General features: G+C 44.7%; 1 protein-coding gene across 1 annotated transcript in view; it reads right to left on the bottom strand.

The window, feature by feature from the left end:
- Positions 1-501: 501 nt before the first annotated feature.
- Positions 502-17,762, bottom strand: part of EARS2 (glutamyl-tRNA synthetase 2, mitochondrial) — a 48,560-nt gene continuing 31,299 nt past the window's right edge. Inside the window, exons 7-9 of the mRNA XM_086940437.1 lie at positions 16,159-16,289; positions 14,245-14,377; positions 502-1,387 (exon numbers count right to left, since the gene is read on the bottom strand). Coding sequence (XP_086796563.1) covers positions 1,304-1,387; positions 14,245-14,377; positions 16,159-16,289 — 348 coding nt within the window. The 3' untranslated portion in view covers positions 502-1,303. The remainder of the gene's footprint in view (positions 1,388-14,244; positions 14,378-16,158; positions 16,290-17,762) is intronic.

The following is a 17,762-nucleotide window of genomic DNA, read 5'->3' as shown; positions in this document are numbered from 1 at the left end:
ATACCAGAGAAAGCCTGAACCAATGAAGTAGCTGTGCTGGGATGATAGATGTAACCCTCTTCAGTGATGCTTAATCTTCCTAGTCTACCATATAGGCGAGAATAGCAAAGCCATCTTGCTTCAGGGCATAACCACTACCACCGCCATGCATATGGAGAAAAGAACCTGCTGTACCAGTGAACCAAAGCATCCTCTCAAGGATAGGTGTTTGACCACGTATTTAAATCTCGGCGAGGCACTCAGCCTTTCATCCTTCCTCAGACAATAAACAGAGCAACATTGCGTTGGGTAACAAGAAACATCCGTTATTTTAGCGCCAAGATGCCCCAGTGAGTGAGTAAACACATTAGGTTACGGTACTTAGCAGTCATTTCATTCCTCCTTTAAATCGTAGTTGACCTGGCTGCCGTAGGAGTTGTGGCTATAAAGGGGCACCATCCAATCCCCTCTATGATGGGTTTGTTTTAAAAAGCCATAAAACTGTGAATTACATTTCTAAAATGATAAAATATTTTAATTGTGAATGTCATTGTTAAAAGTGTTCTGCATTCCACTGGACTATCTTAAGCCTCTTGAATTGGTATTGATTCCATAACACTATTTACATAACTCAGAAAAGGCAGAAGGGTAGCATTAAACACTTTATAAAAATACAGGTTATTATTATTAACGTCTAACAAAATAAATAAAAGAAAGGAAGAAGAGGTGTTTGCAAAGAAGGTGAGACAGGCCATTTAATGTAGCAGTGAATGTAGCACACAACTGTAGTGGCAGAAACCATTTCAACTTCATGCATTTGTTGACTGGCAAGATCAGATCAGTGATGCAAGTCTCCTTTTTGGGGGAGGGGTGCAACAGGGTGGACTTTGGTGAAGTAGTAAGCAGTACTGAAGCATTAGACAGGGGAGGAGTGAAGACTGGGAAATAATTAAAGGTCTTGGAGCAGAAACGGTGTACAGGATGATCCACATCCAGTGGAGAGCAAAGTGGGAGTTCTCTTCTTTCTTTTGGGTGATGCTATGATGGATTACAGACAATGGGTTGGTCACACACATGGAGGCCTGGTGATTGCAAGATGTTTTGCCATTTCAACATCCAGAAAGCTGTGAGATCGATACTCCTTCCAACAGATCAGCTTCTCATTTAATTAGATCTGTGCACTAGTCTCTCATCTTGGAGAGTGCCATGGAGTTATGCTCACAATACCAGGTCAAGATCAGTCGCCAGTCGTATTCCACCCACGGCCTGGGCAATATCCATTCATAGGTTCCTGTTCTGAACAGAACCAGGTTCTGTTGTCACACTAGCTGGACAGAGCCCTCTGTATTCGCTTGCAGGATTCACGTGGACCCAGAGATACCAGCATCTCTGCAACACTTGGGCCAGCCTGAAAGAAAAGGGAGAGGGTAACTACACAGCCGATAAACCAATAGAAGGCAACAGGTTCTCATTATCTAGAGGCAGCAAAAGACAAACAGAGTTAATGGGTGATAACCTGAACATACTCCAATTCCTAAGTTCACTATAGCTGCAAATCATTATGCCTAGCACACTGGAACATCTTAGAGGCTGTAGACCTACCACAGGAGCAGGATATGCTCATCTCTTTAAAGCACTTATGGTAGATTGCCTGAGTTCCATACAATTTGTTCTCTAGGAGTCCCTACTGCACCAACGTGGATGAAGCCATAAGACCCTGTAGGTCCATATTTAATTCCTAATGCAGAAGACAATCACCATTTCAAAGGTCAGCAAGACAACACTCTGGCAACTGATGGCCATATAATAACGTTAGAATAGACCAATATATATTCTCCTCTCACTAAGGGATTTAAAAATAGTTACATCTGTGATCCCCCTTCCCAACCCAGACCCACTCCAAGCTGGTACTTGTTCACATATTCTTAATGAAAACTTTCTTTTTATATTATGGATGCCTACAAAGAACCCAATCCTGTCCTTAGAGAAACCGCTCATTTACACACACAAATATCTTTAGCATTAGATCCACTGTCCCTGCCCTCTGACCCCTTGTTTGGGGTTATGGGGTTATGACACAAACTTACAATCCTTCAGAAGCTATATGGGGAGATTCAAGTACACAGCTTCTTGTACTCCTTTCCAGCCCATTATACCACATTTACTCTAACCCCACCTTATTCAGGATCTATGTCTCAGAATGAGATAAAGCCCAAACCTAAACAATACGGCCAATGTAGGAAAAACCTCTGACTCTAACTCCCTTCAGTCTTAGAGGTTCTGGGTGATAATAGTTCCTAATACATTTAGACAGAAAGTTAACACTTAGGTCAGCACCATGAAGAAGTGAAACCTGCACTTTAGAATACCATAAGAGAATATAACATAGAACACTGGGTATCCTTGCAGGGGTCACAAAAGCTGTAAAACTCTCAGAAAAGGAATAATATAATAGTTTGACCCCTACATAGCACTTCTACTATGCTCTTACCCTGGTTCAGCTAACGTGTCCACATCCCTAAAAATAAAAGGATTATGGTGTCATTTCCCCAAGCTTTGAGAGGTGCCCTCCTCGCCCTATGATTACAGAACGAGTGCCACTCACCCGGACTCAGCCCTTTCAATCCGCTATGCACTTTCAGTTCTGCCAAACCTTGTAGCACTATTCATGCTTTCGCCACATCTGTACAGCGCTCTGATACCCGTAAGGGTCTTGTTCGCGCTTTATAAAACTTTTCAAATAAATAAATGGTAAGTAGTGCATGTGCAAGCTTTTCTTTTTATGTGCCAAGCTCTTAGGACGAGCCCTAAGTGTGCAGCCATGGGCTTTTTCTTGGCTCCTGAGACAGACATAAATTACTGGGCGAGATAAAGTGGTAGACCACTGGGGTCCCAAGGCTGTATTAATGAGCCACTGAAAATTAATAATCAGGTTACTCCTTTGCAGGTATTTAACTCTCTCAGTGAACAGTCACAGCTTAAGCCAGGAGCTGAGTGGGTTTTGAAATGCAGAATAAAATATGACACAATATATAACTCTCAATCACTTTAATTTTTACTCGGTTACTTACTCTACAAACAACATTACGTACAATATTATACTGAAAAGCTGAATTTACAAAATAAAACCACTAACTCCTAGCATCTTCTAGCCCAAAATGATAACCCCAAATATTTGTATAACTCCGCCGCTAGCTAACAGCTTCTAGTTAACATTAAGCTCTACTGGTGTGTCCTCTTGGGCTGCATTATTATGTTCTCTCAAGTTAAAGATGGCGGTTTATAGGCTTTACTTTAAAGTAGCTACCTGTGCATATGGCAAAGACGTTTGGAGTAAAAGGCGCCGCCTAAAAAAACTAGTCCTAAGTCATTGGTTTAAGCAGTGATATCTAAAAATGCTAATATGCCTAAACACAAAAACCTATATCTGAAAACAACAAGGGCACCCAATAAAGTCAGTAAGGGACCTTGGCGTTTCGATCCCACTATTTAATCATGTGACACCACTCCATCGTGACTGACTGACAATACTCCAGTACCCCCGGCAACTTTGCAAAACTTGAAGCGATCGTTAACCTCCTTGACGCTTCATTGTGGTACCCGATTCTGGATACCTTCATTCGTACGTGCACTGCAATCCTCACCGTTAATAGAGCGCCCACGGGTTTCTCTCACGTCAGATGAGGCTTGCATTATTTAGGCATTAAACAAATGTCCTGATGATGTTCCCCATGATTAAATAGTGGGATCCAAACGCCGTCGACTCTAATTACGCACCCAATACATTTATGTACTATGTGTCATTTAACATGTAAAGGTGCATGCTGAGATTTCTGTTCTTTTATTTGAATATTGTAAATTGAAGAAACCACAAGCTTTTGCCTAAAAAGCCCTTTTTGTTTCACGTTGTCTATTGTATTTCCCGCGTTTGTTTGAGTAGGGCACAGGCTTGTGCCCCACTTTGTTGAATTGTTGAAGAATCTTTCTCACATATCTTTCAATAGTAAAGATTGGACCTCTTTCCGGCTGGACATGTCACCCCAATATAGAAACGATTGTGGCTATATTTATTGAACTGTATTGTTTTGCTTGTGAGGGACAACTGTTGTTTGAAAAAGAAATAAACACAAAAACCAACAACAAAAATAAACAAAGCAATGGGTACGTTTGGTGGTGTCTTTGGTGACCTGTGGTCTAGGCAGCAGTTGTCCCCCATATCACTCAGGGACTGGAACCACCTCATGGTTTCCCTCAACCTTAAGCCATGCTTGTGTAATGTGGGAGAAAGGGTGCCCCATATCACCCAGAAAATAGAGTCATCTCAAGTTCTCCATGAACTTCGGAGTGTGAGAGAGTGAGAGTGCGAGAGCGAGAGAGTGTGTGTGTGTTTTTCCCCAAATCGCTCTGGGAATTGACCCAGCTCCTGGTTTCCTTGAGCCTTTTGTCATACTTGTGTATTTTAGGAGCAACGGTCCTCCATATTGGCCAAGAAATGGAGGCACGTCAAGGTCTCCATGCCCTTCATGGTGTGTTTTACTGTGGGAAAGAAGGGTTCCCCATCACTCAGGAGAATGAAGTATACCTTGGGGTCACCAGCTTCTTCTGATGTTTGTGTAACCTGGTAGCAACAAAGAACCCCTCAGGAATGGCGAAACCTCAAGTTCTCAATGAATTACAAGGCATGTTACTGTAATGGGTTAACCAAAAGGCTCCCAATAGTCTAAAGTCGAGGCATCTCCTCATCGGCTCACAGCACCATTTCTTGAAAATATGTGTAGTATCCTGCATTTGTAAGGTTTAGTATTATTCTCCTCCTGCTCATCCCAGTGCGTCTGCTCTGTGCCCAATAGAACGTTGAAGTCTTGATGAGCCTCGGAATGTTGGGACACAGATAGGTGTAGTGACAGTAGAGCATGGGCTGAGCAGCAGACAGGCTGCTCCTGGTGGGGCTCTCCTTCAGAACATAACTACCTGTTATACTGGAACTGTTTGACCGGTTACCTTCTTGAATAAAAGTTCCTAAATTGAATTCTACCTGCGTGGACCTCCTCACTACATTTGATTGGAGACGAGATGGTGCCGAACCTACAGCTACAAGCAGATCTTAGGTACCTGACGAACAAGAGGACCAAGAGGTGGCGCAATCTTCTGAAACTACAGTGGCAACAACCACGATGTACACAAGAGGAGGTATCCACAAGAAAAGAATAACTGCAAACAAGAAACATGTGTGTTCCACACTGAACAACTACGACATCATCAAAGAAGAAACAAGCCTTTCTCACGAAACCAATGAAGACAACAAGAAACAAGTAAGGATGAAGCACTACGCCTTTCAGCCCCACCAGTGTCCACTCTACCGGACAGCCCTGCCCAGACGTGCTGTGCTCTTCTACTTTACATGTTCTGGACACTAGACTTACCACTACAGTTTGTAGTAAGCTTCCCCCTACCTTTTTACAGTTGTTCATTTCACCAATAGGTTTTCTAAACAGCGGTGAGAAGATGCTGCTGTGAAAGAACTGTCTTCATTTTACATTCAGCAATTGGGTTGTTTACAATGTCACTGGGAACTGTGTAGCTGACGCTGTTGTATTGTGCTCCCTGCATTGTGTGACTCTGTGCACATCTACACTACTTAGTATTGTGCTCCCTGCATTGTGTGACTCTGTGCACATCTACACTACTTATTGTGGACTTTTAGTCGTTCTATATGTGGTTCTGTCATACTTACCACCATCATTCTGCTGACTTTAGTGAGGGGTTGCACTAGTGTTGGCTGCAAGGTTTGTTTCTCATCAAATTGCTTTGGTCGCAACATTTACAATGTAAAGATTTCAACCTTTACTATATACATCGCGCGGCCCTCAACCTTCGCCTACAGTGTTCCTGTGCTGGTGAGATGTACATCTGCTGTTTGTTTAGTGAAGGTACACATACGAGGAAATTGACACTTTGGGACACACTTCATGCCATTTTTAGGAGAGGACTGCCCACATGTCATCGCGCTGTTCTGGACTCCATCTTTCACCTAGGTAACTTTTTCAGGCTGTTTGCCTGGAGTTTCTAGTGGTTTCGTGCCTCGTGCACATATGCCTCCACTGTGCCTCTCTACACTTTCCCACACATCGCCCCTGTGGTGTGTTTTTCTCTTCAGACTTCTCGTCAAGCTCATTGCTTGGCTATTTGTTTAGTCATTTGGCGGTTTGTTTTTGCGTGAGCCCCAGAGCCGCGTGGGTTTCTCTTCACATGAGCCCTCCGTGATGTCACGGAAGGTCTGACCAAGGGACATCGCTTATTGCCCTAGCGTGCCATGAGCCACCCTGCAGTGCGTCCTGTACATGCTGCCATGTTTTCTTCTAGGAATCTTTGGTGGTATTTTCACGGAGCAAAAGTCAATTTACGCCTATTCATTGTGCCTCACGGACTCTGTCAGCCTGCCATCCACTAAACGCTCTTCTCAGCATCCCATCGTGTATACTCAATTTCTACTTTAAGTCTCAGGCACAGTCATACTTCAGCCCCTGGCTAAGTAATGGATTTTAAAACACCCAGTGAAGAGTTAAGTAACAGGTTGGTCTCACCTAATGTGGTCTGAGTCCTTCTACATTTCGTAACGCTGGCACACCTGTGGAGCAGTTTTATGTAAATTATATGGACTGGTGTTAAACGTTGTGCGAATTTCTTGTGGGTATATTTCCTTTAGCCTTCCACCGGCACTCTCAGTACTGTTTCCCACATCTTTTGTGTGCCACAATACACATGCTAATTCGTCCATGTGCCGCCAGTCTACAGCCGCTTACATTACAAGGTCAGCTGTTCGATATCTCTGCATATCTGGTTAACATACGAACTCCGGTGGGTGTCACCGGACTACGGTGACACGCCCACCTAACAGACAGCCAATGTAATCCGTAGTTGTTTTGTTATTTAAGCTGTTTTTTAGCGCGGCTGTGATTTCACCATATGTTTACTTTTTTTGGTTTGTGGAACATTATATAAGGAATTGTCCTTCTCCACTGCTACCTACAGGGGTTACTCTTGGGTCCTAGGTACATACCTTTAGGGGTTCATTTATCCATTTTACTTGTGTACATTTCACACTCTATTATTCCCTACAAAGGGATGGCTATGGGTTCTACCCTCATTAGCTCTTACACACATTTGCCTACTTGCTATGTGTTCATTACACCTTCCGTTTCCCTAAACAGGGATGGGAATGGGTACTAGCCCCATTTGCCTGTATACACTTGCCTACATGGGCCACTCACGGTTTTCACCCTTACCCAGGTCACCGTTTCACGGGTTACAGTTCCATCTACGTTCACTTCGCTACCCTCACACATGGTGAGTCTTATGGGTCTTTGTCCCATTTCTATTCTACACTGCATTGTACCTCTACACAGGGGTTTTCCCTACACGGGCTGCTTTGTCATGGGTCATAGTCCCATTCACAGTGCTCCTCACACCCTTACCTAGGGGTAGAGGATGGTCATGGGCTCTTGTCCCATTGGCTGATATGGTCTTCCTTCATTAAGTTACAGTGCTGTTTTGCTTTACGCAATGATACACTCATACTCTGATTAGTTTTGTCTTTTTGAAAATGGGGAGATGACTAGTGATACTGTATGTATTCACTTTGCTTCTTCTCTGTTTTCTCTTATGTCCGGCTTTCCTCGTGATGTTATACATAATTTTATCCTTGGCTTCTGGATTTTCATTCCTTGTTGTCGTCCTTTGTCTCCAGCCTTCCCTCATTCGTATTTTCATTCTATTTCTTCCCTGTTCAGGAGGAGATCTGTTATTCCCACTTCTGTGTGTTTGTGTAGGCTGGTGTCCATTTTGCGTCATGCAATGTCCTTCCTTGCTTGCCTGCCTGGCCAGTGGGTGTGTTCGGGGGGTAGTCCTTGGTACGTCTATGTCTCTGTTCTCTGGTTGTTTTCTCCGCATTATCTCTGCTTCCTTCTCCTTCCTTACTCCATCCTGGAGGGTAAGCGCCTTTTCCTTTCATGCATTTTCACTCTTCGCTTTTTTCATCTATATTTTCGCTCTCTTCGGTTTGGTCACTTCTTTGCTTCCTTTTTGTACTCGTTGTTGGAGAGTTTGGGTCTTTCCCATTTGTGTACTATTGCTCTTTACTCCCCCTTTGTCTTCTTCCACCTGTCTCTTCGCTCTGCTTTGCATACTCTTTTCCTTGATGTTGTTTCTGTTTCTCTGTTGTTCTTCCTAGTTTATTCTTCCTTGGTTCTCTCTCGCTATAGTTTATTCATATATTGGATTTGTCCTTCTGTTGGAGGGAAAGGGGATATGTAGTATCCTGCATTTGTAAGGTTTAGTATTATTCTCCTCCTGCTCAGTTTGTGCCCAATAGAATGTTGGAGTCATGATGTGCCTCGGAATGTTGGGACCCAGATAGGTGTAGTGACAGTAGAGCATGGGCTGAGCAGCAGACAGGCTGCTCCTGGTGGGGCTCCCTTTCACAACTTAACTACCCGTTATACTGGAACTGTTTAACCTGTTACCTGCTTGAATAAAAGTTCCTCAATTGAATACTACATGCGTGGACCTTCTCACTACAGTATGGTACTTTCAGGTCTCCATAATCTTTAGGTCACGTTTTACAATATGGTAACCAGAAAAGACAACAGGAAATTAATGCAACTCCCAGGTCACGGTGAGCTCCTTGTCAGGTTTGTGTAATCTACTCATGACAAAAGATCCGTCAAGAAATGGTGGCACCTCCATGGTCTCCATGAGCTTCCGACACACCTGCAGTTTGTCGACCTGCACACAATGAGCCGCTAAGTCCTCTGATGATAAATATATTTGCATTATTACACCCACCAGGAAAGCAAACACTGAGATAAAGTAACCAACAAAAAAAAAACAATAGGCCAAAAAAACACAAAAGTATGTTTGCAAATGCACACGGATGGACATGAGTGGCCAGTGGCGTTTGATTCAGTAATAAATCCGGTGTAATTTGACAGACTGCTCTGCTGGTGGCAGTGCTGTGTCTGCATAAGAGGTACTGCATTTAATGACATTGCCCCAAGTACTCAGAAGCGATGAAAGCACTGCGTCAATAGTGTTTATTTATTGTCTTCTGATCTTCCTGAGGCTGTCGTCACCAGGTAATATTTTATAACAAATCTGGTTGGAGTTTGTTTTCCTTGTTAGGGGTGTCTGTCGTTTTGCGTACTTCTTCTGCAGCTCATAAGGGTAGGAATTCAGGCTATGAAACAAGTGTAAAATTAAATTTAAAATAATTACATTTCTAAACAGGAAAAAAAAGCACCCACAGAAGTTGCTATTCAGAGGAGAAGCGCGACATGACTTATTGCAGGCGGGTGATGAACGGGTCGTGGCAGAGGCCAGGCTGTAAACACCCGTAGGCCTCGGCCTTGAGAGCAGGCCTGAGCCGGTCAGTGAGGGCGTGGGTGACAGGGGAGTACACAGGCCTGGTTCTCAAGCTGCCCATCAGATCCCTGCATATGCCTGGCAAAGGAGATGGGCACTGTAGACATCAGTGCACGCATGTGCATCGCTGCAAGCTTCAAGTGTGAATCCGGTACCGGAGCTGCACGCGAGCACAGTCTTTCACATGCATCTCTCTGGGCCAGCTTGTTCTTTAATAATCTTTTATGTACACGGCTCTGGAGCTGCACGTGTGCAAAGCGAGCCTTTCACATACATGCCTTTGGGCCAGCATGTTCTGAGGGCCAAATTCACGAAATAATTGCACTCAAAGACCTCAAGACGACCTGCAAAAACTAACTAAAAATTCACCATCCAGTACCTCACAGAGAACATGACTGTCTACAGGCATGCCTATTGCATTGTGACCACCAGATTGGCCCTCCAGTCCTTGCCCCACCCCTGTGGCTCCTTGCACTACTCCCTTGCTGTTGATGTTAGGGAGCAGCATGAGGAATGGCTTGGGCAGGCGTGCCAGCTCTCCTTAGGAGCCTTGGGGGTTGTGGCATCAATCACTCGGGCTCCTACATTGCGCAGGTAGGAAAGAGATACAAGTGTACATATCGGCTGGTCAGAGCAAGGTACCAGTCCAATCTGACATGCGCACTTCATCCAAGGAGGCTCAGCAGCTGCCCTGTGTCACTGACACTGTTAATCATCCAAGGAGGCTCCCATCCCCACCCACATCTGCCGGTCCTCATTGACTCTCCTGTACGGCAAACTTTGCCCGAGCCATGATGCCCGATGGAGCAAACAAAATAATGGAACCGCCTGAGGATAACAAACAGGGGGACAACACCCCCATGCCCCCCAAAAAAGAAACCAACGCTGGTGGAGACCACAGTCCAGTTAAGGGCCAAATTCCTTTAGTTGGAAACACGGTTATAATAGTGGCCCAGTAACCACTATATGTCCATGCAGGGCCTTTTAGTGTTCGATCACGTATCTTGGTAACCACTCGTGACCATCAAGTTTAATGGGGCATACACTGAAGTCATGGAGCAGACCAGCAGCCACTGGCAACGGTTCTTTTAGGGTATAGTGGTGACCTTGGCTTTAAGGCATCCCCAGAATCATAAAGGTAAGAATGATGCTTCAAAAATGTTGCAGCTTCTGAAAACCTCCCCTCTAGTTCAGTGAATGCTTTTCAGACACTGCCTGGGGCACACAACGTGCTCCATGCATTTCCCAGTTCAAACCGGTTGCTGGGGCACTCTGCCCCAGCTCTGATGCTAAACTGGACGAAGGGGGTGTAACCACCCCCACCCTTGGCCCTCCCATAGGTGGGGCCATAGAGTTAGTCCATCCCCTATACTTGGTATAAGTTTAGGATCCCAGTCCCTAGGATTTTAGATTACCCTGGACGAAACTTTGATACATAAATCTTGGACCTTCGACATTCCACATCGACTGCAAGACGGAAGAATCTCCCTTGTGGTCAAGGAGTGACCATCCTGTTCAAACAGGCACCAAGAAGCATCTTTGCAGTTCTGCATTTTCGAGGCTCCCGCCGGATCCCGAAGAATCTGCAACACAGGACACGGACTTCCAGACATCTCTGAAGCTGACCCGAGCTCCCAGCAAAGCTGAGACCTGTAGCCGACACGAGAGATGTGGGACCGGAACTCCTGGACATCCTGCATTTTTGCAATTGCACTTACTTCTCGAGGTATCCCGAGGTTGTGCATTGGGGTATTTGAAGCCCCTGCCCCGAGCACCTTTTGCACCGAAGTACAGAGGCCAGCACTCCACGAGTGACCCGTGAGTCCCCTTTTTTCACCGCAGCTTGAGACTCCTTCACGGTTCCTAGTCTGTTGGCTAGTAGGCCCCCACAAAGGACAATCTTTCGTTTCTTGAGATTTCCTGGTTGCTTCAGACGTGCTTTCATTCCTCTCCAAAGGAGGAGTCCCCCAGACCGTGCTGGTCTGAACCGAAGCCAAATTCGACATCTTGCGTGGGTTGCTGTTGCCAAGGCTTGTTGGATCCAATCCGGATTCTGAAGCTGCAGCACTCGACATCCTTCGTGGGACAGCTCGAATCCAGCTCCTGGTCATCGTCGACGCCTCCTGGCTGAAGAGTCAAGCTTCACCTCTTTCACCTGAAAACACCCGACATTGGTTGGCATCTTTCCATCGCCATCGGCAAGTGACCCAGACGCGGTCCCCTCTGCTTTCAGGTTCTTCAGATCTCCGATCCACCCTTGGATCCACCGGGACACTTTTCCTCTGGTCGCCTGCAGCATTTCCTCACAGCTCTCCATTGGAATAGACGACGAAACCCGACACCAAAAGACACCTATGCACCCGGCTTCTCTGGGTGAGGTAACACGAGTACTCCAGTGCTCCCGTGGGTCTTGACTCTCAAAGTGTCTAAGTCTAAAAGGGTTCCATCGTAGTTCACCCCTAAGTGTCCTTAGTCTTTAAAATTGTAACTTGTTCGTTCTCCATGGAAAGTCAATGGCGATTCGCGGCTGTGTTTAGACACTGCATGCGTCTCCCATGGGCCTCCTACATCCTAACCTCGGGTGGTTCCTGGTTGCCCCAGCGGTTCTACATGCCCTAGGCCTGCTTTCTATCTCTCACGTGGTTCTTATATCACTATTTTAGTATAGGGTTTGTGAGGCCCCTAGGGCAAAAGGTATACTGTGCAACTTATCGTATACTAATTAAGTTCCTTTTATTGTACTTTTACCTCTAGCCTCATAAAGAGACCAGAGGGGTTGTGTTTAGAATAAATACATATATATTTGATATATACCTTGTGTGGTGTACTTTCAATTGGTCATTCAAGAGATTATTACTGGTAAAACAAGCTGCTTTACATTCCTTTGAAGACTTAGCCCGAAGGCTGCTCTCAACAGCTACCACTAGGATAGCTTTCTATAAAGATTGACTTTAAACAATAAGGGTTGTTTGGACTGGTGTAAGTTGCCTACTAGAATAGTGGACATCATATACCAGGCCAACTTCTCACAGGCAGCTTACAGAAAGCCAAGCAGAAGAGCTGCCTCCCAACACCCTCATGCCATTCTTCTGCTACAACCCCTCGCAAGAGGCCTTGCTTGAATTATTACAGACAGATAAAATAAAAAACAGATTCATATGAAGGTTATGTTTGGGGCCCCCATCCGGGACCTTCAGGTCTTCCTTGCTCAATCTAATTTCATCCAACACTCCCATGTGTCTGCCTGTAAATCATTCACAGACCCAACCCTCCTACACCCAGCATATATGCTACTCCTTGGCAGAGGAGCTCATACACAAACAGAATACAGAAAACACACAGGTAAAACAGTCAGCCACTCTCTCTCTCTCCCCATCTCCAACCTTCCCTGTCCCAGTTCTATCAGCACTCTCCCTCAGGTCACTTCACGCACTCTGACCAACGAAACGCCAAATCAGCGCAAACAATCAAACATTTCAGCAGTACGAATTTCACAAAGAGACAGGCAAATCATGGGGGAATTCCATGCACAAAGAAATACTTACTACATCAGGCATACATGTCATTCCACTAACAACTGCATAAGGCTACTGATAAAATCACATAACACTAGATTACATATCAAGGACAAAGCACAGACAACAGGTGCAACAAGCATTTAGCTTTCGCTTTGGCCCACTGTGCCTGGCTCAGGTTCCCATTTGCCTTTATTACAGTCAACATTTGTCAGTTCCTGTTCACAGGGGTACACCTTCACTTGCATTTGAAACTTGCCTTTTCAGCGAAAGAGCTCCATGCAAGGGGAGCCTGTATGTAATGGAACACACAGTATAGGGTTACAAAAATGCAGTCTGCCCCATGCCACTATAACACATGAGTTTTATTCCTTAACACTGACAAATTCCCTAGTGAACCCATTGTTGAAAATATTTTTTTCCACATTAACACACAGATTATATGCCTCATTGTTTTTTTAAAAATACTAGACCATATAACAAGACAACCCTTTCATTTTCAGAGGTGTGAGCAATTTTCAATTTTTTGTTGAGTGAGAACATGATGTCTGATTTCCAGGTAGGAAATGCTTAAAGCAATGAAAGGTTCGACATGAAATGCACAAGACTGACCCACGCTGGTCTTTTGAGCAGGGTGTGTCATTTAATATGGTACTGACTGACTGACTGACTGGTGAGGAGGCCAGTCAATTGTTTGTACAACTCGGCATACACTACTAGAGGGGTCTGTTGCGCTTTCCAAGTCGGATACTACTTCCAGGCTAGATCACACTGACGCACTTTGAAAATCGACTGCTCCCAGATTTTAGAAAGACTCTGAGAAGGTACAACTTGCTACACGTAAATTCTGGAGTTAGACTACCGGGTTGCTTCTCCTTGGTGAATAGAATTAATATTTGAAACCCAACACAACAAATGATTTCTAATCAACTTTCACACTGGTGAACGATCAACATCCTGGATGGTGAATGATCATATTCCTGTATTTGGTGGGTTGGGCCCAGATATTACTGTTCACTTTCAGAAGAAACAGTGGCAGGCATAAGGACTACTAGTAACAGGTTTTGAAATAGCAGAGAAATGTCCTCACTTTTGATTTCAGTTACACTAAGTATACACAAACGCATTAATATTACATCAGTAACTTACATGGCTAGCATTAGTAGATGGAGAGTACAGAGGGCAGAACATTCATTCAACAAAGACAGAGCCTAGTGAGCACTGACCCCTGCGCCTCTCCCTCCTCGCCCAGCACAAATTCAGCACCCTTGTTTTATATCCCTCAATAATGCTCTGTGGCCGGAAGTCCCATTCACCCTTCATACTGTACCTGCTGCCCACTCAGTGCCAGCCGGAGAAGCTTCATGATGTCACTGTACTTTGTCTGCACCTGTCCCTGCAGGCCCTTCAGGTGAGTGTTCAGCGAATCTGTGGTCAGGTCTGTGGATCCTGCCTGGAGCATCCTGAAAAGAAAGAATGCATTATGCAGGGTCTTGAAAGTGCCTAGGAGAAGGCAACATGCAAAGGAGCTGGGGGTGATACATTCAGCTGCTGGCAAAGGCAGGGAATGGCGAAGAGAGGGAAAGAAGGAATGAGGCGGAGAGGGACAGAAGACTGATAGAGCGAGGGAGAGAAAGACAGAGAGAATGAGAATGTACGGCTCGAGACAGATGCAATAGTTACAATCCACGTATGTTTTAATGGAGATTATTTCACACCTGTGGTAAGCAGATTTTCAGGATCGAAAAAAGTAACCACCCATAAAAATAGAAGCTGGACTACACTTTCACACTCTCTAAGGGGAACAGAGGGGCTGAAGTTAAGGTATTCAAAAGAGAATATAATTAACCTCAGATCACAACATTTACCTTTTTCTGGTAATAATGTAGTACAAATGAATGTATATGTGTCCTTCAAATATGTAGCCTAAATTGAATACGGGACTACTGTGTATTCATTTTGGAATTTTGCTTAAACACCACAGGGCACCCGAGCCCAGGGGTATTAGGTAGAGACTGTCACTGATGACAAAGAAACCTATTAACAAGCTTTCACTGCCCTCTTGAAACAAACAACAGGCAAGATATTAATTTAGATAAAAGTGTGATAGCACCGGAACATATGTAGAAAAACAGCAATAACTCAGCAAACTGGTAACATCTGCATCTTATGGCTTAGCAGACAATAGGTCAATGATCGGCACCCCAACACGTTGCTTTCTCATAGATGAAGCAAAGCTGAAAGCCTATGCTATAGCATCCAAGGGTCCTACTAATATTTGTGGTGAAAGGGCACAAATTGGGTCCAGGAGTAATGCAGCCGCGACAGACCCACACCCCCCCCCCTCCCCTAAGCTACATGCAACGGTCCTACTAACATCTGTGGTGAAAGGGCTCAGTATGGGTCTAGGAGGAATGCAACCGCGACAGACCCAACAAGATTCCTCCCCCTCCAGCCACTCATGGAAATGCCACTGGACACTTGCTATTGTATGTGTGGCGTGCACGGCTCCTGAACAATTACATTGATTAGGCACATGGTATTGGCTTAGCTACAAACTGCCTTGTAAGCCGGTACAAGGATGGCTATACCCTTAGTTCATATGGACAAAGCCCACCTCATGACTGTTGGAGGTTCAGAAACAAACAACAAACCAAGATAGGCTTGAGGCAAAGCATGGAGGGAAGACTGCTAATGTGCGCTATGAAAGAGCCTTTAACCCGTTTAGCACGTCGAAAATTCCACCCCAGTGCGGACGTTCGGTTGCGCTAACGGGAATGGAACGTTCAGCGGACGTGCGCAGCACTAGCGAGGTAGTGCACGCGACGACCGCTGAACGTTCCCCGCACTTAAGGGGTTAATCACAAGTAGACTGGGGGCAGCATTCATAGGAATCAGTGGAAGAAGTGATGGACAAAGTCTAAGAGAAGAAGGATGAATTTTTTTTTTAAAAAAAACCTTCCCACAGAATAACAGTAGGTATTGTGAGACCACAAAAAGTGAAATAGGATGGACATGTAGACCAATGCAGTGGGCAGGAAACTAAATACAAACTGGCAGGACAAAAAGGGTGGCCTATGGGAATGAGAACATGCTTCGTTAGATCAGACTTCCGCCCTTCACTCTTCAGCTAAGGGAGCACGAAACTCTGACAGCGTGACGCGCGAAACACTTCAAACCTATAAGCATGCAGAACTGCCAACAGCCAATATCAACCTTCCATCTGCACTGCATGTATACTCACCCCATTACTAGCCCTGTGATCTTGTCAATCTCCACTGAGATCGTCTCCAGCTGCTCTCTGGAAACCGAGGGGCGCACCCAGAAGTATGAATAGGAGGGCGACACCAGGTCCATCAAGCGAGTTATGTGGCCCTGAAGACAAAGCAGACAAGGTTACTCTTCTATGACGCAAATCCTGCCATTCGCAGATGATGCTGTAATTAGGACAAGAACCACTCATGGTCGGTAAGCGCGACTAGACGGATTTAGTGTGCATTGCAAGCAAGATTATCAATGTTTAATGTGGGCTAAGCTAAACATATGGCATTCAATGCTGGAAAAGGCTCCCTATACCAGTATTTAGTTAAGGGGGGTTCAGCACTACAGGCTATGAAGGCCTTCCATACCGTCTGACATGGAAATAATGCACAGAACCATAGAACCACCTTCCTTGAGTAATTTACCAAATTGCTGTGGAGGGTGCCCTATTAAAAGAAACTAGAAAGATCTAATTATAAACCTATTTCTCTCTTACTGTTCGTATCAATAACTGTGGAAAGCTGGCATTTCAACTGCTTCACTCTTTCGTGGAAGAAGACAACGTGTTTTGCTCATCTCAGACGGGCTTTGGGTGCAGTCACAGCAAAAACCATAAGTTACCTCAGTTTTGGATGATTTGCGTATGATGGCCGTTGCCTCGTCCTCTCTGTAGCTTTTGAAGCTTGTGACAAGGCTGTTCCGTTGGATAGGACCAACATTTCTTGGCTTTCAAGAATCAGCCATTAGGTGTCTTGAATCGTTCTGCATCGTTGTTGGCTAATAGTTAATTTCCACTCTGCCTTACCCTAATATCCGAGTATTGGCGCTTTCCTTAACACCATCGCTGCTAGAGATATTTTCCTCCGGTGCGTAATTGTTGGAAATCCCATTGTTCATAACGAGCTCAGCTCGTCATCAGCACAGCTCCACTGTGCCTCATGATGAGCTGAGCTCGTCATGAGCATCGAAGGGGTTACATTTCTATATTGACTCTGCTGTTTTTAAACCTTTGTAACGTCTCTGGTGTAGTCGTAAATGGACATGGAGGTCCATTTCTATACATAGGTCCGCAAGAAGCACATGTTATTTAAACTCTATCCTACGACTGGACATTATGATTTTGTTGCAAATACTCCTCTGTTTAAGGCATTGTCTGGCTCATAACTTTCTTAAATTGAATCTGGATAAAACGGTGGTATTGGTCCTTAGGAATTATATAGAGAAATCACAGTCATTTTTTAGGCCTATAAGCTCTGCCCCTACCCCTTGCAACATTGGTAAATATTCTAAGGGTTCTGGCAAACTCCAATTGCACCTTAATATCACAGATCAACAAGGTAACAAGTACCTGATCCTGGTAGCAAAAGATCCTTAAGTAAATTCTACCATTTATTAAGGTGGATGTACGCCAGCAAGTGATTACTACCTATATCCTAATAAAGCTGTTCAACTACGACAACTGCTGCTATTTGGCATTACTGAAGAAACAAGCATTTGCAATGCAATAGGTCTCGCATTTTATGATTTTGAGCTATTGGCATTGTAAATGACAATTCCTTTTATTTAGGTTTTGTTTTTTAAAACATA

Source organism: Lissotriton vulgaris, chromosome 10 (assembly GCF_964263255.1).
Source record: "Lissotriton vulgaris chromosome 10, aLisVul1.2, whole genome shotgun sequence".
NCBI lineage: Eukaryota > Metazoa > Chordata > Amphibia > Caudata > Salamandridae > Lissotriton > Lissotriton vulgaris.
Note: the sequence above shows the minus strand (reverse complement) of the source record. Positions and strands in the feature narration are given on the sequence as shown.